Below are 24,854 nucleotides of genomic sequence, written 5' to 3'. Positions count from 1 at the left end.
CCTACCTCAGCCTACCGAGTAGCTGGGACTACAGGCATACACCACCACACCCAGCTAATTTTTGTAATTTTAGTAGAGATGGGGTTTCATCATGTCGGCCAGGCTCGTCTTGAACTCCTGACCTCAAGTGATCCGCCCACCTCGGCCTCTCAAAGTGCTGGGATTACTGCACCTGGCCTAGATGTCCCCCATCTTAAAATCAACTGTCCTTGTAGCTGGGGCCCAAGTCACTCTGGCTTCACAAGCCTGCCTCTTTGGGAAGCTGACGCAGGCACCTCCAAGTTGAGAGGCCCCTGTGAGCAGGTAGGGTCGGTGGTGCACATTCACCTCTAGCAGCTACAGCATTCTTTCCCCCTGCTCAGCTGCCATCATTCACTTGTAGGCAGGGGGAGTGCTTGAGGGCCCACTCTGCCCAGAGGCAGTGACCATGGACAGCACATGCTCCGCAGAACCATTTGGAATCTCCAGAGTGTTAGGCCAAAGTAAAGAACTGGAATCAAGAGCTCAGCAGAGGGACACATCCCCTGCCCCCCAGTTCTTCCCTCCCAGTCCTCTCCAAACTCTGCGGTTAACGGTTGACTCATATTACTATTTTTCCACCCTGGAAAGGTGAAGACTTAGAGGAGAAACAACAAAGAGAACAGGTATCTCTTCAAAATTATGAAGAGCTAGAAAGAAGGTACGCAGATTTTTTCTTCAAGTCCCAGAATACCAAACCATAGCGGCCCCTCAAAGTTAGTAGGCCATCTTAGTGGATACTGTTTGATTAGGAAGTGATAAACTTATATGATGCAACCTCTAATACTGCAGAGAAAAAAAGAGTAAAAAGGAATTTAGAAAATTCACAAAAACATCACAGTGGGCATACTGGAGACCCAGAAAATATCATCAAAGCACTTAGCTGGGCACTTTCCACTCTGCCAGCCCAGGTTCACCACATCCTATGCTCATTTACTCACTGAATTGCACAACACTTTGATAAGGCTGGTACTGTTATTATCCCATTTTTTCAGATGAGAAAACTAAGGCCCAGAGAGGTCAAGTCGTTCTAAATTAAGAAGAGGTAAGAGGCCGATTTTGACACAAGCTCATCCATGCCTTTACTCTCTATGCAACAGTGCCCCCTGGTGACTACCAACCACAGAGGCAGCATGCCGGCAAACTGCCACCTCCTTCCTGCAAGGCTTTCTTTTTTTTCTTTTGGAGACGGAGTCTCGCTCTGTCACCCAGGCTGGAGTGCAGTGGCGCGATCTCGGCTCACTGCAAGCTCCGCCTCCTGGGTTCACGCCATTCTCCTGCCTCAGCCTCTCCGAGTAGCTGGGACTACAGGCACCTGCCACCACGCCCGGCTAACTTTTTGTATTTTTAGTAGAGACTGGGTTTCACCATGGTCTCGATCTCCTGACCTCGTGATCCGCCCGCCTTGGCCTCCCAAAGTGCTGGGATTACAAGCGTAAGCCACCGTGCCCGGCCCTTGCAAGGCTTTCAGAGCCCTCTCCAGCAACTGCGGCACAGTGAACTAGCGCCAGCAGGCTGGGTCGGCAGCTGGAGCTGCATGGTTCCCACCCTGACTCTGCTTGCTTCTCACTACTCTACACGCAGCCAGAATGCTCTCCTCCTCCCGGATGGACTGGGACAGCCATCACTGGCCGGCCCTGCCAGTCACACTCACCTGTCAAGGATGGGTTTCTCCTGCTCCTCCTCGGGGCTGGCGCTGCCCAGGATCCGCTTCCGGGCCTCGGCGTACTCGGCCTCTCGCTGTGCTAGGGACTTGACCGGAAGGGTGGGCCTGCTGGTGGAGTTGGGGCTGCTGACCACACCGTTGCTGGTGGGCCTCTTGAGGATGCGGATCTGTGGAGGGGGCCCCGCGGGAAGGCTATCGTCCTGAATCACAATGGGCACTTTGGGAGGAGATTTGGATTTCCTGCTGACAAAGAGCAAACACAGCTTCACAAATCATGCTCCTGACTAAGGAGGCCCTGTCCATTTCCCACACCCACCTCTCATCACTTTCCTCTCCCGCCCTACTAATTCTACCCATGATTCTCTGGCCTCTGACCAGACAGCAAAATTTCCACTCCTCAAGAAGGGTGTCCCAAAAAAGCAAGCTTGCGACCAGCTCTGGCAGGCCACAGGAACTGCTCCTCAGCCCTAACCCCTGGTCACGGGGGCTGGAACACCACCCCATTCTGGCACTTTTATCCCCGTGTTCACCACAGCCACATCAACCACCATTTGGCCCTGCAGCAAAACAGTTTATGTCCAGAATCGAATGATGTCAGTTAAGATCCCAGCTTCCCTACACAGATTAGAGTAGGACTGGCTGGTAGGGTGGGAGCCTTTGAACTTGGGGGTCAGCAGTGTTCACTCTCAGCCAAATCTTCCAACACATGCTCAAACCAAACACTACAAAGGAGCCCACTACACCATCCCTGACTGGCATCAAGATTTACCAAGCCACCTTCTGGTGAGAGTGACTGTGCCTCCCAGAGACAAGCCACATCAGACAACTGAATCCTCTTCAAAAAGCTTCTGAACAGAGAAACCTCCCTTGTCAGGGCTCCCTGGTCTTTTGGACAGCGGCGGGGCTGGAGTGAAGGATGCTCCTAGAAACAGTGCTTGGCAATGCTCAAAAGAGAAGCATTGTCCAAGGCTGGTGGACACGTACATCAAGGCGATGTGTCCAAAAGGAGAGGTGGAATGACAAAAAACAAAGAGGCACAACAACACAGGAAGGGAAGGAAACAAAAGCCACAGGAGGAGACAGGAACCCAGGCAGGAATGACCACCCGACAACAGCCACCAGGACCCTCCCCAGAGCAGTCAACCAGCTTCTCTTCAGAACCAAACAGGCCTGCTTTCAGAGCCTTGGCTGTCAGGAGGAGTCGGGATTGGAGGAACTGAGCCAGGGTGAATGGAAACTAGTCTCGGGTAGGACACAAATGGTATGGAACACGGATTGTAACCCAGGGTTAGTGTGGTTGCTGAGATGAGCAGACAGACAAGGAGCTAGCAATCTGATCAAAGAGGCAGGGAGCCAGGAAAACTAGCGGGCGGGCAGAGTACCCCAGTTTCCTGGGGAATGACTGTGCAGCCCAGTAAGCAAATCCAGAGAGGTCCTATCCTCCTTCCTGTCTCTTGTACCTATGGAAAACCAACAGGGTCCCTAAGCCCAAAAGCAGAAAGCCGAAGTCAACTTTCACCTACTCTGGAAACACCCTCCTCTGTCGTCTAGGTGGAGAACAAAGCTATTTTTAAAGGTTTTTTCAAGAATTTCCTAGAATGTTTTCTTCCAGGGTACCCTCAAAATACCCTAAACCACCAAGTCACTGGGGACCCAGAGAAATCATCTGCCCACACTCCTCATGCCACAGAGAAAGAAACTGATGTCCAGAGCAGGGAAAAGACTTGCCCCAGACCTCAGAGCAACTGGGGCACTGCCAAGCCTAAAACTCAAGTCTTCCAACTTGTCACTTCCTCACATCGCATCAGATGACCTCACACAGGGAGCCCACGAAGGTCGGAGGCAGGTGCAACACCCCAGCCTCAACCCTAAAGCCTCAAGCCACCACGTCCTGGTCTCCAACTTGGAGGGAAGGGTTTGCTGCCCCAGAGCCTGACCTGCTAGGACCTGCTAATCCTAATGGCCAGCTGGAGAATACCACTGACTGCCCGGCTTTCAAACCACAGAGAGCATGAGCCCTCAGACCAGACAGCAGCCTTACCTCTCTTTTTGTGTGATCTTCAGTTTTTTTTCCAACCGTCTGTCTATTTCCTAGAGGAAAAAAATGTATATAAAAAGAGGAAAAAAATCTCTCTCAAATAAAAACTTAGTCTTTATTTTTGGAGCTAAGGGCAGTGTCCTTTCTCTAGCCAGGGACATGACTGTGTCCTTCAACATAACAAAGTGGACTAGATTTTGGGGTTTGGGGACCTGATACCCTCTGCAGGTCCATCTCCCTTCTAGCCCCATGGCTGCCATGACAGTTCTAAACCTCATTGTTCAGCTGGGTTATTTGCATAGCCTCCAAATAGTTTTCTGACCTGTAATCTGTCTTTCACAGAGCCACTCATATCAACTTCTAAACCTAAATTTAGGAACACTAACTCTAGTTTATGAAATAAAGAGTTGGAAAAAAAAAAACTAAACATAAATCTGATCATGTCACTTCCCTACTTTAAACCCTTCAACTGCTTGCAGACCTAGTCAAAGCTTCTGAGCATGCCTCACCCATACCTTCTTTTACCTTCTGTCTGTTTTGCTATCACTAGCCCCAAGAACCCAGCATGCTGTTCCACCTGCCTGCAATGTCCTCTCCCCTTGCAAACTCCTATTGATCCTGCACAACCCAGCCTGGATGTCTACCTCTCCTTTGTAAAGTCTCCTCTGATCCCACCAGCATGGTGCATCACCTGGTCCTCAGAATAAACTCTCCCTTTTACATTCCTTTATGGTCACATCTATCTAATATTTTAATAATCTATTTTTTACTGTTATGCACTTGAACTCTCTGTGACTGGCACCTATCGAAAGGCTTAGAGTAAAACCTATGCCTTATGTTTGTGGCCTTGGAGGTCCATGGTCTACAAGTGAACATGGGGAACCTAAGGAAGAGACAGGACACCTGAGAGTGCAGCAAGGATATCTCTCAGAACCAGAGCCTGACAGGTCTTGATTAAAACAACGCCACCATTTTAGAGAAAAGCGGAGAGAAGAAAGAGGCTGAGAAGGAGGAGCAGACAGGACTGCCTTCCAACATGCCCTGGCCTCATCTCTTCAAGCCCTGAGCGGGACATTGGGCTCATGGCAGTCTGAGCCCTCAGCCCATCAGCACCAGCATGCCTGTGACACCTCCACACACACGTGTGCGCATCTATATCCAGGACAGGGGTGTGGGGAGAGGCCGTGCACGGAACAAAGACCAAACCCCCAGGCTGCTTGGCTGCCCTACGGCCTTTCTTAGAAAAAGTCCCACTCCCTCAGCCATCCTCAGTGAGGACAAGATCAACTAGCTCTAATGGAGACGGAAGAAACTGTATGCAAAATTCTCTGTTTTTCTAGAGACGAGATCTCTAACGGTGGTTCTCAACCAGATAAGACTCTGTCCCTCAGGGGACACTGGGCAATGTCAAGCCATTTTTGGTTGCCACTATCAGGGGAGATGCTAAATGTCCTACAGTGTATAGGACAGCCCTACACAAAGAACTATTTAACCCCAAAAGTCAACAGTGCTGAGTTTGGGCAATCTTAACTTATTAGAATGGGATTTTCAAAGGAGTCCATCACTTGCAAAATGTGAAGAACCACAGCTGTAGTGAGGAGGCTTTGAAATTTGGTGAGATCTGCCCCATGGCTCAGCGTGCAGGCCATTTTCATGAGTGCTCTGTATGTTCTGAAAATAACTATTCTCGGCCAGGCGCGGTGGCTCACGCCTGTAATTCCAGCACTTTGGGAGGTCGAGGCGGGCGGATCACAAGGTCAGGAGATCGAGACCATCCTGGCTAACACGATGAAACCCTGTCTCTACTAAAAATACAAAAAATTAACCGGGCGTTGTGGCGGGTGCCTGTAGTCCCAGCTACTCGGAAAATTGAGCCAGGAGAATGGCGTGAACCCGGGAGGCGAAGCTTGCAGTGAGCCGAGATCGCACCACTGGACTCCAGCCTGGGCGACAGAGCAAGACTCTGCCCCACCCCCTGCCAAAAAAAAAAAAAAATACAAAAAATTAGCTGGGCATGGTGGCGGGCGCCTGTAGTCCCAGCTACTCAGGAGGCTGAGGCAGAAGGATGGCGTGAACCTGGGATGTCGAGCCTAGTGAGTCGAGATCGCGCCACTGCACTCCAGCCTGGGCGACAGAGCGAGACTCTGTCTCAAAAAAAAAAAAAAAAAAAAAAAAAAAAATAAAAAAAAAAAAAAAAAAAAGAAAATAACTATTCTCCAGTTGATGGGTACAGTTCAAGCTGGTTAGCTATATTGTTCTAATCTTGTAAATTCTTACTGACTCATTTGATCTACTGACCAGGTAAAGAATTAAGAATTATTGGCCAGGCACAGTGACCGTGGCTTATGCCTGTAATCCTAACACTTTGGGAGGCTGAGGCAGGCGGATCACTTAGGGTCAGGAGTTTGAGACCAGTTTGGTCAACAGGGTGAAAACCCATTTCTATTTAAAAATTCAACAATTATCCAGGTGTGGTGGCACGCACATGTAATCCCAGCTACTAGGGAGGCTGCAGTGAGTTGAGATCACGCCACCACACTCCAGCCTGGGCGACAGGGCAAGACTCCGTCTCAAAAAAAAAAAAAAAAAAAAAAAGACTTGTTCTTTCTAGTAAGTTAAACAGTGTATCATTATGATGTGATCTTTTGTGCCTTATAATGTATTGTTTAATATTAATAAAGTTGGCCAGCTTTCTTTTGGTCAGTATTTCCTAGAACATATTTTTTCTCACCTTTCCATGTCCTTATTTGCATCTCTTGTAAACAATATGAACTAGATTAACCATATGAAGCTAGATTTAAATCCAGTCTAACACTGACACCTATCCTGATTGGCACTAACTTGTGTTTAAAATATATTTGGCTGGGCATGGTAGCTCACACCTACAATCCTAACACTTTGACTTTGGGAGGCCGAGGTGGGTGAATCACTTGAGGTCAGGAGTTCGAGACCAGCCTGGTCAACAAGGTGAAACCCTGTCTCCATTAAAAATACAAAAATTAGCTGGGCGTGGTATCCCAGTTACTCAGGAGGCTGAGGCAGGAGAATCTCTTGAATCTGGGAGATGGAGGTTGCAGTGAACCGAGATTACGCCACTGCACTCCTGCTTGGGCAACACAGCAAGACTCTGTCTCAAAAAAAAAAAAAAAAAAAAAATATATATATATATGTATTTATAACTTATTGTATTCTGAGGCACCATCAAGTCTCTGGAGGGGCCAGAAAGGCACTAAAATGGAAACCTCTCACTCCATCTTAGAACATAGTTGGTGCCAAAGAATGCTGAATGACTGAATGGAAAAGGTACACAAATAATAACAGAACGACCTGGATGTTCTCTGTGAAGTGACAAACACAGACACTCACACGGAATCTATGTCCACTGCATACTCTGTCCTGAAAATGACTGTACTGATGGAATTATATTAATTCTATTAACACCAGTGTTATTACCTGGGTAAGTACTACATCTCATATTAGTCTATTGCCTATTTATTACCTTTTAAGGGCTTCTCACAAATAACTTCTTGTTTTAAAGTTTCATACCGTATCATTTCACTCCACTCTAAATACAAGACTGCCTATTCGAGTTTCTCCATCATAAACAGAACCTTGACAGCTGTAGAATTTGGATGCCTTTGAGGGTTGAGACCAAATGCCTTCACAGACCAGGCAAGCAGCCAAACTCCACTCACAGGGGGCATACCTGGGTAAGTGAAGCGGCTGCAGGGCACCAAAGAGCACTTGCCCTGCCTAATGACGGCCAACAAGCCTTGGCAGACAGGGCCAGACCTAGCTCAGAAGAAACCAAATCAGTATTTTTATGGCAATGCACTGAATTTTCCAACTTCACTATGTGAACTTTCACTTTCATATCACTGCGAGAGCCAAATAAGGAAGAGAGAGAAATGGGCCTCACACATTAGAGTGAATTTGAGAAGTCCCATCCAGGTCTCCTCTGAGGAAAGCAAACTGCTTCCTTCTTCTTCCAGGGTTGAAGGAAAATGGACCATCTGCCCAGTTCCAGCCCAAGGAGCCTGGGTGGAAAAAAAGCCCTTCAAGAGGACATCGTAGGCCATGTCTGAGTAAATGTGCCTCTGTCCCCAAACTAGAACATGACTAACATACTTGGCATGTAATATAATACTAATGGCTTTTAAAATAATACCTTATATCAATATAATGTATTATGGCTGTCAACATTCTTCCCCATTCATTTTCTGCTCACACCAGCCCTGTTTGGCAGACAAAGTAGCTTTTATCCTTCTGTCAGATGAGGGTTAGGGAACTTACCCAAGGTCACAAGGTAGTAAACCACAGATACAGCCCTAGAATTCGCCTTTTGAGGCCACTATGCTGACATACCACCCTCCCCCGACAATTGCTCAAATCCCCTGGAAATGCCGGTATAAACCATTAGATAGTGGTCATCTCCCCCAATTCCACACTGCTCCTTGGCATGCCAGGAACTACAACTCTCATCCAACTCCACTGTGAAAGGCAGAAGAGCTTTATCAGAGCTGGAGAGGGATTCTTCCATAAGATTACAGAATGAGATGGAAACCCAAGCAGCTTTGGTGGAAAGTGGAACCCGGTCATCTTTAGATGGCCAGCTGGATGCCAGCATGCTCAAAGGCACCCAAGCAGGAGAGGGAGTGCTCTGCCAGCAGCTGGAGAGGGCATCGCATCTCCCTCTGGAGTCCGTCCAGATATCATGAGTCAGTCCATTCTCTTCTCAGACAAGGCCTTGCAATCAATCTGCTCTCAGACTCACGCTCTGAAAAGGTGGACCAAGTCAAAACTTTCCTACAGGGTGTATTACAAGGAAAATGCGCATCTCCCCCAGAGATGCAATAGCCCAACGGAATTAAACAGGCCTCCGAACTTGTGTGGGGAAGCATCTAGATGCAGGCCTGAAATAAGGAATCGTATTACCTAAGGGAACCCTCTCTTTTGACAAGGATGCAGAGTCCTGCCCAAGGTCTAGGCTCCTGTGTTAGAGGCCTGACTTCCATCGCTAGTGAAAGAAAACCATAAGCTCTGTGACTGCTGTGAGTGGGCACAAGGCAAGTGCTAAGGCACAAGTATACCACAGGGCGGTGGCCAGAAAAGTCTGATCTTCTATGGCTCCTGCTCCTGGAAAGGCTCTTCAGCCAAGTAGCAGCAAGCAGCCCACAGAAGGTGACATTCTGTGTTCTGGGTCCAAATCCTAAGCAAAACATCTACTGTTGCCAAACCTTGATATCACTTGTCCTATGGGGCTACACATCTACAGAAATGGGACACAAGCTTCTCAGTCTCAGAGAACAAGAAAAGCCAGAAGGAAAGAGTGGAGGCAGGAAATCATGAAGAAGCACAGTGGGGAGGAAGGTGGTTCTCGACAGGGCTGGTCCTTTATGGGAGGTAAAGGAGAAGCCACAACCACAAGGTGAATGGGATCAGATGTCAATATTTGCAATTTTAACTCACCAGAGGAAGAAGCTCAGCTTCACTGGCTGCTGATGCCCTTAACCTTGCTATGAATGTGCTTGTGTGAGCCTCTGGCTGAAAAGTTGGGGTATGGGACCTAGGAGTACAATGGGGATAAGATCATTCCCAAGGAGGAGAGCAGAGAAGGGGTCACCTCAAACAACCCAGTCTGTTACTGTCACAAGCTACAAAAAGAACAAAGGAGACAAAAGATAGGGATGTATTTGCAAGGTGAGGCAGATTACAGTGGCAGGTTTACTCTTGTAACGTTAAGAGGTCGATGACAAAGGAAAAAAGAAAGGTGAGAAGGGGAGAGGAAGAAAGGCAGAGGAGAAAAAGAAATAGGCTATTCTGGGTCTTAGTGTAAAGCACAGCAAGTATATAAGCACCACTACAGGCCGGGCGCGGTGGCTCGCGCTTGTAATCCCAGCACTTTGGGAGGCCGAGGCGGGCGGATCACGATGTCAGGAGATTGAGACCACGGTGAAACCCCGTCTCTACTAAAAATACAAAAAATTAGCCGGGCGTGGTGGCAGGCGCCTGTAGTCCCAGCTACTCGGAGAGGCTGAGGCAGGAGAATGGCGTGAACCTGAGAGGCAGAGCTTGCAGTGAGCCGAGATTGCGCCACTGCACTCCAGCCTGGGTGACAGAGCGAGACTCCGTCTCAAAAAAAATAAAATAAAATAAAAAATAAGCACTATTACAGTTATACTTTCTCAGGTACGAATGTTTACAAAACAGCTGGGGTGATGATGCCCTGGGGGACTGATTAGAACTAGCCGAGCTCACAAAGTGAACAAACTCACACCTGTTATACTACAAGGGTCAGAGGGGGTGTCTCACCCTTTCTGGTGCCTGATCTGCTGCTACCCACTCCCCAAGGCCAGCAGGCCTCCCCACTCTGTGCCTCAGTATACAAGCCAAAAAACTGTACTGTCCTACTCCATCACAGCATCCCTCTCTCTGAGAACTGGAATCCTCTGGTCTCCAGTGTCACCAACACGACTCCCAAGAAATAGAGCAATCTTGTATTGAACAGAGATCTGGCCGGGCGCGGTGGCTCACGCTTGTAATCCCAGCACTTTGGGAGGCCGAGGCGGGCGGATCACGAGGTCAGGAGATCGAGACCACGGTGAAACCCCGTCTCTACTAAAAATACAAAAAATTAGCCGGGCGTGGTGGCGGGCGCCTGTAGTCCCAGCTACTTGGAGAGGCTAAGGCAGGAGAATGGCGTGAACCCGGGAGGCGGAGCTTGCAGTGAGCCGAGATCGCGCCACTGCTCTCCAGCCTGGGTGACAGAGCGAGACTCCGTCAAAAAAAAAAAAAAAGAACAGAGATCTAAGAGGGACCCTTGCTTTGGACTTTGAATTAGAAAATACTCTTTTATTGGCAACAAGGTTACCATTTAAGTAACTTTTCCCAAATGATTTGCCTTTCTCTTGTTAGTTTTCCTTTCAGAAGATGACATTTCCAATGTTCCTCTCAAATTCAAAGAATAACAACTGGCCTTGAGCTCCCTATGAATCGCCACCCCACAGGGTCCTGTGGTCTCATCCTGAATTGGGGTACACAAGTCTACAAGTGGACCCGGGGAGATCTGAAGAAGAGACAGGAACCTGGAGAGCACAACAGGATTTCTCCCAGAATCAGGGTCCCACAGGCCCTGAGTAACACAAAAAGCAAAGAGTAAAGAAAAAAGAAAGAAGGGATAGCAGGCAAGACTACCTTCAAACATGTTCTGGCCCTGAACTCCCACACAGCCGGCCAGGGCCCATGCTGGCCTTATGTCTTCAGGCCTTGGGAGGGACACTGGCGCCGAGGTCCCTGAGCTACAGGGTCTCCTGGTGGACCAGTCTCCCCTGCAAGGGGTCTTGTTTCCCACAAATATGGATGGGATTCTGACTCCTTGGGTGTAGGACCCAATTTCACTCGGGAATACAGCCAAAGAATTCACAGGTAGAAGCAATCTACAACAGCAAAATCTGGTCTAAAACTATCAGATAAAAATGTCTCCCGCATCATTAGCCATTTCTCCCCCCTGCCCCCTTTTTTTTTTTTTTTTGGTGGAGACGGGGTCTTGCTATGTTCTCTAGGCTGCTCTTGAACTGTGGGCTCAAGTGATCCTCCCACCTCACTCTCCCAAAGTACTGAGATTATGTGTGAGCCACTGTGCCTAGCCACTAGCCATTTCAAGTTCAGATGTACAATCCATGGACTTCTCCAAACAACCTCCACGTTGATGTAATTGTTTTGTCTCTGCCTTGTTTCCCTGTCAGTAGCATAGCAGTGACAGTGTCCTGGCCTGGTAGGACTAGGACTGGCCACCTCCAATGCTCCTGTAATTATTCTACTTCCCCTGACTAACCCCAGAGAGGGACACACCCCAAGTCCTATCACCCCAGGTTTGATTTTACAGGAATGTTCACATATTTTTAAACAATTCACATATTTTAAAATAATAATCATGTTACAATTATACTATTTTGGATATACTGAGTTAAATTAAAAATATTAAAACTGGCCAGCCGCGGTAGCTCACGCCTGTAATCCCAGCACTTTGGGAGGCCCAGGCAGGAAGATCACAAGGTCAGAAGTTCCAGACCAGCCTGGCCAACATGGTGAAACCCCATCTCTACTAAAAATACAAAAATGAGCCAGGCGTGGTGGCGCATGCCTGTAATCCCAGCTACTCAGGAGGCTGAGGCAGAAGAATCGCTTGAACCCAGGAGGCAGAGGTTGCAGTGAGCCGAGATTGCACCACTGCACTCCAGCCTGGGCGGCAGAGGAAGACTCCGTCTAAAAAAAAAAAAAAAAAAAAAAAGAAAGAAAGAGAAGAAAAAAAAGAAAAAATTAAAATTAATTTCATCTGTTTCTTTGTACTTTTAAAATATTGCTTCTAGAAAATATAAAATTAAGGCTGAGGCAGTGGCTCACGCCTATAATCCCAACACTTTGGGAGGCTGAAAGAGGAGAATTGCTTGAAACCAGGAGTTCAAGACCAGCCTGGACAAGAAAGTAAGACCTCAACTCTACAAAAAATAAAAAATTAGCTTGGCATGGTGGCACACACCTGTAGTCCCAGCTACTTGGGAGGCTGCTGAAGTGGGAGGATTGCTTAAGCCCAAGAGTTTGAGGCAGCAGTGAGCTATGATTGTGCCATTGCACTCCAGGTGCATGATAGAATGGGGCCCCACCTCTAAAGAAAAGAAAAAAAAAAAAAAAAGGAAAGAAGCAAGCAAGAAGGCCGGGCGCGGTGGCTCAAGCCTGTAATCCCAGCACTTTGGGAGGCTGAGGCGGGCGGATCACGAGGTCAGGAGATCGAGACCATGGTGAAACCCCGTCTCTACTAAAAATACAAAAAATTAGCTGGGCGCAATGGCGGGCGTCTGTAGTCCCAGCTACTCGGGAGGCTGAGGCAGGAGAATGGCTTGAACCCGGGAGGTGGAGCGCTTGCAGTGAGCCGAGATTGCGCCACTGCACTCCAGCCTGGGCGACAGAGCGAGACTCCGTCTCAAAAAAAAAAAAAAAAAAAAAAAAAAGAAGCAAGCAAGAAGGAAGGGAGGAGAGAAAGAAAGAAAGAAAGAAAGAAAAGAAAAAGAAAATATAAAATTATCCATGTGTCTTTGGGAGGCCAAGGTGGGTGGATCACCTGAGGTCAGGAGTTCGAGACCAGCCTGAGCAATATGGTGAAACCCCATCCCTTCTAAAAATACAAAAATTAGCCGGACGTGGTGGCGGGCGCCTGTAATTCCAGCTACTCAGGAGGCTGAGGCAGGAGAATCGCTAGAACCCGGGAGGCGGAGGTTGCAGTGGGCTGAGATTGCACCTTTGTACTCTAGCATGGGGGACAGAGTGAGACTCCGTCTCAAAAAAAAAAAATTATCCATGTGGCTCACATTGTACCTTCTGTTGGACAACACTGCTTTAGAGTCTAACCTTAGAAGAAGATGGGTCCCAACTGGGCACAGTGGCTTACGCCTGTAATCCCAGAACTCTGGGAGTGCCGAGGCTGGCGGATCACCTGAGGTCAGGAGTTTAAGACCGGCCTAGCCAACATGGTAAAACCCCGTCTCTACTAAAAGTGCAAAAATTAGCCGGGTGTGGTGGCACATGCCTGTAATCCCAGCTGCTCAGGAGGCTGAGGCAGGAGAATCACTTGAACCGGGGAGGGAGAGGTTGCAGAGAGCCCAGATCACACCACTGCACCCCAGCCTGGGCAACAGAGCGAGACTCCACTAAAAAAAAAAAACACACGTGGCCAGGTGCAGTGGTTCATGCCTGTAATCCCAGCACTTTGGGAGGCTGAGGCGGGCGGATCACGAGGTCAGGAGATCGAGACCATCCTGGCTAACAGGGTGAAATCCCGTCTCTACTAAAAATACAAAAAATCAGCCGGGTGTGGTGGTGGGCACCTGTAGTCCCAGCTACTTGGGAGGCTGAGGCAGGAGAATGGCATGAACCCAGGACGTGGAGCTTGCAGTGAGCCAAGATCACGCCACTGCACTCCAGTGAGACTCTGGCTCAAAAAAAAAAAAAAAAAAAAAAAAAAAAAAAAAAAAAAAACAAAAAAAAACCCCACGTGTTTCTGCTGTACATCTTTTGTCAATGGAGCACCTTAAGGACTCAAGGGGCATGCTGTTTACTGATGTGCAAAACCTGGTCTGGTAGGCCCTATTTGTCACGCCGGCATAACAGCAACTAGCAGTTACCCAGTGTCCAATGTTCTGCTCAGGCCCTGCTCTGAAAAACATTCACCACTTCACATCAATGCAGCTCTCTAAGCCTCACTATCCCACTTAACCCTGTTGCCAATGACTTCCTCTGCTGTCAAATTCAATGGTAAATTCCAAATCCTCATTTTCACTCGACCTCTCAGCAGCATCTGACACTGCTCAATCCTCTTTGTTAAAGCATTTCCTTTCTCAGCCTCCCAGACACCACTCTCCTGACTTCCTTCTACCTTCCTGGCGTCTCTCTCCTTCCCACACTCTGTATGTGATTTCTCCTACAACTGGATAGCTCCCTCACTCTCTCCCAAGCCCTTGAGGCTGGTGGATTCGACCCCTCCTCCTCTGTGTCTATGCTGGCTTAAGTGATCTCATCTAGTTCCTCAGCTTTGTAAACACTGATATGAAACTGTGGACTCAACATTCCCATTTGGATTTCAAAAGATACCCGATTTATCATGTCCAAAACCAAACTCACGATTTCACCCACTCACCCAAGCCTGTTCCTCTCTCATTCCTCCACCCACCCCATCTCAGCAAATCCAGTCTGTTAGGGGCTCAGGGACTTGGGAGTGAGTCATCTCCAATGCCTCTTTCACAAACAAATTCAGCAGATCTTAGTAGTTCTACTTTCAAAATATATCTCGAATCTTCAACACTTCTGTTGCTACCATCCTGGTCCAAAACACCAACAGCCCATGAATGGACAGGTGGAAAAGCATCCCAATCAGTGTCTGTGCTTCCACCCTTGCCCCTAGTTTATTTTCCACCTAGCAGCCAGAGCTAGCCTTTTAAAAACCAAGCTAGGCTAGGCGCAGTGGCTCATGCCTGTAATCCCAGCACTTTGGGAGGCCGAGGTGGGCAGATCACCTGAGGTCAGGAGTTCCAGACCAGCCTGGCCAACATGGTGAAACCCTATCTCTACTAAAAACATAAAAATTAGCTGGGCATAGTGGCGTGCACCTGTAGTCCCAGCTACTCAGAAGGCTGAGGCAGCAGAATCGCTTGAACCCAGGAGGCGGAGGCTGCAGTGAGCTGAGATTGGGCCACTGCACTCCAGCCTGGGCGACAGACGAGACTCCATCTCAGAAAAAAAAAAAAAAAAAAAAAACCCACCCATGCTAGCCCCTGCTCAGCACCCTCTCCTGGTGCTATTTCAAGGTGATACCCATCTTGGCCTACTAGTCTTTACTAAATCTGGCTGTCCACTACCTCTGACCTCATCTCCTACCACTCTCCCCTATCAAGCATGGCCACCACATTGGCCTCATTGTTCCTCAGACAAAACAATCATGCTCCAGCCTCTGGGCCTTAGCATTTGCTGTTCCCTCTGCCTAGAACACACTTCAACCAGCTTCTTTTTTTTTTGGTTTTGTTTTGAGATGGAGTCTTGCTCTGTCACCCAGGCCAGAGTGTAGTGGCACGATCTCAGCTCACTGCAACCTCCGCCTCCTGGGTTCAAGCAATTCTCCTGCCTCAGCCTTCTGAGTAGCTGGGATTACAGGTGCCTGCCACCACACCCAGCCAATTTTTGTATTTTTAGTAGCAACGGAGTTTCACCATGTTGCCCAGGCTGGTCTTGAAACTCCTGACCTCAGGTGATCCGCCTGCCTCAGCCTCCCAAAGTGCTGAGATTACATGGGTGAGCCACCGCACCCGACCTTCAACCAGCTTCTAAGCAGCTGGTTGCTGCACTTCTTTCAAGTCTCTCTGCCTATCTTTAAGACACTTCTCTGATCTCTCTCTTTTTTTTTTTTTTTTTTTTTTGAGATGAAGTCTCGCTGTCGCCCAGGCTGGAGTGCAATGGCACGATCTCAGCTCACTGCAACCTCCACCTCTGGGGTTCAAGCGATTCTCCTGTCTCAGCCTCCCAAGTAGCTGGGATTACAGGCGTGTGCCACCAGGCCTGGCTAATTTTTTTGTATTTTTGCAGAGACGGGGTTTCACCATGTTGGCCAGGCTGTCAAACTCCTGACCTCAAGTGACCCACCCACCTCGGCCTCCCAAAGTGCTGGGATTAGAGATGTGAGCCACCACGCCCAACATTATTTTTTATTTTTATTTTTTTTTAAGAAACGAGTTCTTGCTCTGTTGCTCAAACTACAGGGCAATGGTGCAATCACAGCTCACTGCAGCCTCACACTCCTGGACTCAAGTGATCCTTCCGCCTCGGCCTCCTGAGCAGCTGGGATTATAGGCATGTGCCACTACATCTGGCTAGTTTTTTTTTTTTTTTTTTTAATGAGCCGGAGTCTTGCTCTGTTGCCCAGGCTGGAGTGCAGTGATGCAATCATAGCTCACTATAGCCTTGATTTCCTGGACTCGAGTGATCTGCCTCAGCCTCCTGAGCAGCTGGGATTACAGGCACATGCCACCATGCCCAGCTATTTTTTTCTTTAACAAAAAAAAAAAAAAAAAAAAAAAGATGAGGGGCTCGGTGCAGTGGCTCACATCTGTAATCTCAGCACGTTGGAAGGCAAAGGCAGGTGGATTGCTTGAGCTCAGGAGTTAGAGACCAGCCTGGCCAACATGGTAAAAGCCAGTCTCTACAAATACAAAAATTAGCAGGTGGCCAGGCACGGTGGCTCACGTCTGTAATCCCAGCACTCTGGGAGTCCAAGGCAGGCAGATCACCTGAGGTCGGGAGTTTGAGACCAGCCTGACCAACATGGAGAAACCCTGTCTCTACTGAAAATACAAAATTAGACAGGTGTGGTGGCACGTGCCTGTAATTCCAGCTACTCGGGAGGCCGAGGCAGGAGAATCGCTTGAACCTGGGAGGCGGAGGTTGCGGTGAGCCGCGATCACGCCATCGCACTCTAGCAGCCTGGGCAGCAAGAGCGAAACTTCATCTCAAAAAAAAAAAAAAGACAGGCATGCTGGCAGGTGGCACATGCTTGTAATCCCAGCTGCTTGGGAGGCTGAGGCAGGAGGATCGCTTGAACCTGGGAGGATCTCAGCAGTGAGCTGAGATCATGCCACAGCACTCCAGCCTGGGTGACAGAGTGAGACTCCATCTCAAAAACAAACAAACAAAAGAGACGAGCGTCTCTCTATGTTGCTCAGGCTGGTCTCAAACTCCTGCCCTCAAGCGATCCTCCTGCCTCAGCCTACCGAGTAGACAGGAATACAGCAGCACACCACCCTGCCTGCCTCTGACCATTTTTTGTAAGACGGCAATTCCACCAGAGTCACTTTCTAAGACCCTTAATCTGTTTTACTTTTCTTTATTGAGTGGTATATAAAACACTTAGTTTATTGTCCATTTTTCCCCAGCAGAAAGTAAGCCTTATGAGAGCAGAAAGTTCATTCACTGCATTTGTCCAATGTCTAAAATAGCACCCAACACACGAATTAAAGAACAATCACCGGCCGGGCACGGTGGCTCACGCTTGTAATCCCAGCACTTTGGGAGGCCGAGGCGGGCGGATCACGAGGTCAGGAGATCGAGACCACGGTGAAACCCCGTCTCTACTAAAAATACAAAAAATTAGCCGGGCGTGGTGGCGGGCGCCTGTAGTCCCAGCTACTCGGAGAGGCTGAGGCAGGAGAATGGCGTGAACCCGGGAGGCGGAGCTTGCAGTGAGCCGAGATTGTGCCACTGCACTCCAGCCTGGGTGACAGAGCTAGACTCCGTCTCAAAGGAAAAAAAAAAAAAAAAAAAGAAAAGAACAATCAGCAGCCTGGCCAACATGTTGAAACCCTGTCTCTACTAAAAATACAAAAAATTAGCAGGGTGTGGTGGCTGGCACCTGTAATACCACCTACTTGGGAGGCTGAGGCAGAAGAATTGCTTGAACCCGAGAGGCAGAGGTTGCAGTGAGCCAAGACTGCGCCACTGCACTCCAGCCTGGGCAACAGTGCGAGACTTCGTCTCAAAAAAAAAAAAAAAAAAAAAAAATCCTGAATCAACAGGATTTTATAGATATATCTTGATTTTACAAATGAAGAGGAATCAATTCAGATAGGTTATGTAATCTGACCATGGTTCCACAGCTAGTATGAAGTGAAGCCAGAATCTGAACTGGATCTATCTGGATCCAGTTGACAAATGACACTATCCATATTCAAAGTAAGAGCTAAGGCTGCCTTAGGTATTTCTTGGCCAAAAAAACAGGTATTATGTCCTCCCTTTACCACCTCTAATCTTTGCTACAACCTGTGGAGCGTCCAGCAGCCTTGCTGCATACCCAGAAGTTAAGTGATTTGCCTATGACTGCACAACTATGCACAACTAGTAAGTAATAGAACTGAACCCTAAGACAGGGCGTGGCGGCTCACACCTGTAATCCCAGCACTTTGAGAGGCCGAGGCAGGCAGATCACGAGGTCAGGAGATTGAGACCATCCTGGCTAACATGGTAAAACCCTGTCTCTACTAAAAACAAAAAATTAGCTGGGCATGGTGGCGGGCACATGTAGTCCCAGCTACTCGGGAGGCTGAGGCAGGAGAATGGCGTGAACCCCAGAGGCGGAGCTTGCAGTGAGCCGAGATCTGCCACTGCACTCCAGCCTGGGCGACAGAGCAAGACTCCGTCTTAAAAACAAAACAAAACAGAACTGAACCCTAACTCTCAAGAAGGGGAAGCAAAAATGTTCAGAAGAGTGGCAGGCAGGTGGCATCAGGAACTAATAAAGTAGAATATAAGGAGGTCGGGCACAGTGGCTCACGCCTGTAACCCCAGCACTTTGGGAGGCTGAGGCAGGTGGATCCCCTGAGGTCAGGAGTTCGAGACCAGCCTGGTCAAAATGGAAAACCTCTTCTCTACCAAAAATACAAAAATTAGCCTGGCGTGGTGGCACATGCCTGTAATCCCAGCTACTTGGGAGGCTCAGGCAGGAGAATCCTTGAACCCCGGGGGGTGGAGGTTGTAATGAGCCGAGATTGCACCACTGCACTCCAGCCTGCAAGACTCTGTCTCAAAATAAATAAATAAATAAATAAATAAATAAATAAATAAATAAATAAAGTAGGATAAGGGCTGACAGATAACACCATCCTGCCTGCTGCTACACCTCAGGCCAGGTCAGCGCAAGCCCAGGTTTCCTAAGGCCTATAGCAGTAACAGACAAAAACAGCTGACTCCCAAGGCCCCGATCTTAAAGCTATAAAGAAGTTGCCAAAAGCACGGTGGCTCAAACCTGTAATCCCAACACTTTGAGAGGCGGATGTGGGTGGATCACCTGAGGTCAAGAGTTCAAGACCAGACTGGCCAACATGGTGAAACCCCATCTCTAATAAAAATACAGGTATCATGGTGGCGGGTGCCTATAATTCCAGCTACTCGGGAGGCTGAGGCAGGAGAATTTGCTCAAACCTGGGAGGCGGAGGTTGCAGTGAGCTGATTACACCACTGCACTCCAGCCTGGGCAACAGAGCAAGACTCCATCTCAAAAAAAAAAAAAAAAAAAAGCTGCCAAACAGAAATAATTCTTCAGCAGCAACCAGGCCTAGTAGTTTAGATGTATCCCAGGGTAGAAAGCCTCAAAAACTTTGTAGATGCCATCTTGAGACAATGTATTGTTTTGAGTGCCTCTTCAAAGGGTCTCCATGCCGGAGGGATACACCCAGCCCTATACCTGAAAGTAACGGGATAGACAGATGTAATGGTGAAGAGTCTTGCCCTGGAAATAAAATGGGGTCGAATCTAATGGGGCTCCTGCTTTCTCTGTGTTTCTGTAAATGCTTCTCCCTGTTGGTTTCTGTACAACACTAAGCAATACAACTCTCAGAAGAGAGTATATTAGTCCTTAGGGGCAGCAAGAAAGTGACCCTTCAGCCAGTCTTAGGAATCCTGAACCCAAACTGGATAGAGGCTACACTGTGAGTGGCTGCAGAGCCGGGAACAATGCCTTCACACTCACAGCAATGGCACTCTCGGCTCCAACATCCACCTGTGAATGACGCTTTACTAAGTGTTTTAACTCTCACTATCAGGCAAGGCAAATTCTATTAATTCGGTTTTACAAATTAGGAGAATGATGTGTACAGAAAGATAGGTAGTGATTTGCCCAAAAATCAGACCAGACATTTAAATCCCCGTCTTCTGACTTATTGCCATTGATGGAGAAAAGTAGGCCGTTAACTGGCAGAGGGAACCTATCCTTTCTTGCTACCTTTTTTTTTTTTTTTTTGAGACACAGTCTCGCTCTGTCGTGATCTTGGCTAACTGCAACCTCCGCCTCCCTAGTTCAAGCAATTCCCTTGCCTCAGCCTCCTGAGTAGCTGGGATTACAGGCGCACACCACCACGTCCAGCTAATTTTTTTGTATTTTTAGTAGTGATGGGATTTCACCGTGTTGGCCAGACTGGTCTCAAACTCCTGACCTCAGGCAATCCACCTGCCTTGGCTTCCCAAAGTGCTGGGATTACAGGTGTGAGCCACTCTTGCTACCTTTTATAATGACTGCAAGGCTCCTCTCCCAAAGGAAATATCAGGCATTGATGACTTGGAGGATGAAACAAAGACACTGTTACCCTCATCCACCAGATTTCACTTTAACACCCAAGGGTGCCCTCATCAAATCCCAGTTAGAATTGCCAGCACTCAGCAGGGGTGGCAAACACAATGCCTCCAAGCCCAAATGGCTAAAGCAGGCAGAATGGAACACAAGGGGTAACAATAGGTAAAGGAGGATTGCAAGGGAGAGCAGAGGAGAGGACAGCAGAGAGCAGCCAAAACCCAGTAAAAGCATTCAAGTTCAATATTTAAAAATCCTGCCGGCTAGGTGCAGTGGCTCACGCACCTGTACTCCCAGCTACTCAGGAGGAGACTGAGGTGGGAGGATCGCTTGAAGCAATCTGAGTTCAGATCAGTCTGGTAACAAGGCAAGACCACCACTCCCTCCATCTAAAAATCCTGAGCAACATTTTTTTTTTTTTTTTTTGAGACAGAGTCTCACTCTGTTGCCCAGGCTGGAGTGCAGTGGCACAATCACGGCTCATTGCAACCTCCACCTCCCAGGTTCAAGCAATTCTCCTGCCTCAGCCTCCCAGATAGCTGGGGTTACAGGCACCTGCCACCACATCTGGCTAGTTTTTGTATTTTCAGTAGAGACAGGGTTTCAACATGTTGGCCAGGCTGGTCTGGAACTCCTGACCTCAAGTGATCCGCCTGCCTTGGCCTCCCAAAGTGCTGGGATTACAGGCGTGAGCCAACGCGCCCAGCCCAATAATTATTTATATTATCTTTTTCCACTTGGCCAAATATTAAAAAGTTATTTCTCATTTATGATCAAGATTTCGACCAGCATCTCACTTGTTGTCACTGTTCTTAGTATTATAACTGACAGCAGGATTATCGCTTGGCTCTTGAGCACTGAGTTCAAACTTCTCAGAAGCAGTTTATGAGCTCATGCAGGCTACAGAGGCAGGAGGTCAATCCCAGGTGAAAACAAATGAAATGCTTCAACAGAGGCAGGAGGTCAATCCCAGGTGAAAACAAATGAAATGCTTCAAAGGAACTAGTAACTAAGCATCCTAAAGCACTTAACTAGTTAATTATCTGGTGAGAAGCAGAGGCAGGAGGTCAATCCCAGGTGAAAACAAATGAAATGCTTCAAAGGAACTAGTAACTAAGCATCCTAAAGCACTTAACTAGTTAATTATCTAGTGAGAAGCAAATGTAAACAAACTGCTCCGAAAACGGTCCCTAAGAGTGTGAGCTCAGGCCAGGGAAGCCTAACAGCCAGGGCTGGACCGACCACATGATTTCCTCCCCGGGACCAGGAATAATAGCACCTACACCTCACAAGGTCACTGATAATGATTGTAAAAATGCACTTCCCCTGGGCTGTAGGCAGCCGTACAACATATATCTCAGAAGCTCTTCCAAAAAGGGCCCGAGGGACTTGGGAGCTTCCCACAGGCTCAGCGCTTGTTCGCCAGTGAGATGAACAACTAGATAGCAGAAACACTACTGACAAATGGAAGGTCACAAATGTTTTTATAAGCTAGGAAGGGCTGGGCTGGGAATTGTTCTCAAGGTCAATGAAGAGTGGTGACAGTCCTGACCTTTCCAGACTCAAGTCATACTTTCCTTCTATACAATCTCATCTAGTAACCATGGCCCCTGAAGAATGCAATTTTAGCTGTACATATTTATTATTCCTTTTAGAAAGGAATGACTGTTATTTCCTGTGTTCCTTTTATAAGGGAACGAGTATGTTGAGGGGAGGGGCTGGCTTACTGTGAGGGGTATTTTGAAGTGTCTCACTGTCAGGGACAAGATTCTCTGTCTTGGACCGGGCACGGTGGCTCATTCCTGTAATCCTAACACTTTGGGAGGCCGATGTGGGCAGACTGCTTGAGCTCAGGAGTTCCGGACCAGCTTGGGCAACATGGTGAACCCGTCTCTACTAAAATACAAAACATTAGTCGGGCATGGTGACATGTGCCTGTAGTCCCAGCTACTTGGGAGGGTGAGGCATGAGAATTGCTTGAACCCTGAAGGCAGAGGTTCAGTGAGCAGAAATTGCGCCACTGCACTCTAGCCTGGGTGACAGAGAGAAACTCCTTCTCAAAAAAAAGAAAAAAAAAATTATCTGTCTCCATATAGACTATTGGGGTTTGCTGCTAATTTTTGTGGGGCATGGTTTTACCTTAATATCCTGCACAGAGCTAGATGTTAAAGAGAAGGATGCTTGGTAGGAGCAAACAGTTTTAAGAAAAACACTTAAAGGCCCGGTGCGGTGGCTCACACTTGTAATCCCAGCATTTTGGGAGGCCGAGGTGGGCAGATCACGAGGTCACGAGTTCGAGACCAGCCTGGCCAACACAGTGAAACCCCATATCTACTAAAAATACAAAAATTGGCTGGGTGTGGTGGCGGGCACCTATAATCCCAGCCAGTTGGGAGGCTGAGGCAGGAGAATTACTCAAACCCGGAAGGCAGAGGTTGCAGCGAGCTGAGATCGCGCCATTGCACTCCAGCCTCAGCGACAGAGCTAGACTCCGTCTCAAAACAAAAACAAAAACAAAACAGAACAAAAACACCCAAGAAGAGAAATATCTATGGTTACATTAAATTTTTTTTTTAATTTTATACTTTGGCCACAGATTTAAGTAGCTCAACCTTCTCCTAGGAAACCAACAGGTCAGTAGTTTTCCTGACAGAACACACCTTGTAGAGGCTAGCTACCTGATACACCCAGAAACTGACGCTAGCTGTCAGGGGCCAACAGCAGTGGAGAGGTGGAAACTGGAAAGGGCTGGCCCCTGGAATGTTTTGAGTCATCAGACGTAAACAACCGTGACTTTTCTCTGCAGGACTGTACCAACAGTTTTAGAAAGATGCGCTAAATCCTCTCCTGTCATAGAAGTAAAAAGAAGGCCTGTGATTGCTGGAATTTCTAGCCCACGGCAACCATGGCAGCTCTCTTGATACTCAGAGCACGCTGGGAACAGGCCCTCCCATGCAGCCAATGAAAAAAGGGGTGAGAAGTTACTAGTGAAAAGCTCATTATCCTCCTTTCTTTGAAGCCACAGTGAAACCAACCTTTTTCCAGAGTCCCAGGGACAGACCGCTCAGCAGAATCATGCCTAAACTGCCCAACTGCTTCACAGAAAGCCCCTTCTGAGGACATCACAGTCTGTAAGGCTCAACCTTTCCAAAAAGACTAGCACCAGCTGAGAGGTGGCTCCTTTAGGCATGGTATATCTGGAACTGTGCTTTCTGTGATACCACAAATCTTAAATGCCTTCTTTTAACTGAAGGGACAGACATAAAGAAATCAGCACCAGATAGCCCCAAACTAATTGATCTCTTTTTTCCCACTACCCATAGCCTTTTTTTGTTGTTTTGTTGTACATGTTCCAAAATGACAGCAGCTACAGGAAGCACTGGGGACCCCAGAGTGAAGTGGCAGTCACACTTTGGGGAGAATGGCCTCTTCTCCAAAGAAAGAGAAGAAAATCAAAGTTCTGATCTCCTGAATGTAATCTAACTATGGGCCGGGTGTGGTGGCTCACCCCTGCAATCCCAGTACTCTGGGAGGCTGAAACAGGAGGATTGCTTATGTCCAGGCATTCGAGACCAACACAGGCAACATGGTGAAACCCTGTCTCTATAAAAAATCAAAAATAGTCAGGTGTGGTGGCGCATGCCTGTAGTCCCAGCTACTCGGGAGGTCGAGACTGCAGTGAGCCATCACTGCACCACTGCACTCAGCCTGGGTGACAGAGTGAGACCCTGTCTCAAAAAAAAAAAATTTTTTTTCTTTTTTTTGAGATAGAGTTTCGCTCTTGTTGCCCAGGCTGGAGTGCAATGGTGCGATCTTGGCTCACCGCAACCTCCACCTCCCAGGTTTGAGCAATTCTCCTGCCTTGGCCTCCTGAGTAGCTGGGATTACAGGCATGCGCCACCACACCTGGCTAATTTTGTATTTTTAGTAGAGATGGGGTTTCTCCATGTTGGTCAAGCTGGTCTCAAACTCCCGACCTCAGGTGATCCACCCACCTCAGCCTCCCAAAGTGCTGGGATTACAGGCTTGAGCCATGGTGCCTGGCAAAAAATTTTAAAAATAAATAAATAAATCTAGCTAAATCACTCTTCTGCTTAAAAAAAAAAAAAAAAAAAAAAAATCAAAGCTCCTTGCACTTTCAGGACAAAGTTCAAGCTTCCAGATCCAAGTACAAGGAAGCCTTTCCCAATCTGGCCCCTACATACCTCTGTGGTCTCATCTCTTTCCACTCAACCCTGCCAACCTTCTCCCCTTCAGCCAGAAGGAACTACTTGTAGCCCTCCCAATGCTGCGTATTTGTCTCTCGGCCTCCTCATCCATGCCTGCTTTGGCCCTACACTCTACCTGCCACTCCCAGACTTACCACTGCTTAATTCAACTGATCTTTCAAATCTTAACTTAGGCATCGTCTTCTCTACAAGACCTTCTCTGATCCAGCCATGGTACCCCACTTTTGCCTCTTCCTGAAGGTGCTG

General features: G+C 48.0%; 1 protein-coding gene across 3 annotated transcripts in view; it reads right to left on the bottom strand.

The window, feature by feature from the left end:
• The window catches only part of SZRD1 (SUZ RNA binding domain containing 1), a 33,520-nt gene that overhangs the window by 3,295 nt on the left and 5,371 nt on the right, over positions 1 to 24,854 (bottom strand). Inside the window, exons 2-3 of one of the 3 annotated variants that reach the window (XM_032759054.2) lie at positions 3,726 to 3,775; positions 1,673 to 1,927 (exon numbers count right to left, since the gene is read on the bottom strand). In XM_032759054.2, the coding sequence (XP_032614945.1) occupies positions 1,673 to 1,927; positions 3,726 to 3,775 (305 nt within the window). The remainder of the gene's footprint in view (positions 1 to 1,672; positions 1,928 to 3,725; positions 3,776 to 24,854) is intronic. The other 2 variants (XM_032759055.2, XM_032759056.2) reach the window with 2 other exon arrangements.

Source organism: Hylobates moloch, unplaced genomic scaffold, assembly GCF_009828535.3.
Source record: "Hylobates moloch isolate HMO894 unplaced genomic scaffold, HMol_V3 SCAFFOLD_9, whole genome shotgun sequence".
Taxonomy (NCBI): domain Eukaryota; kingdom Metazoa; phylum Chordata; class Mammalia; order Primates; family Hylobatidae; genus Hylobates; species Hylobates moloch.
Note: the sequence above shows the minus strand (reverse complement) of the source record. Positions and strands in the feature narration are given on the sequence as shown.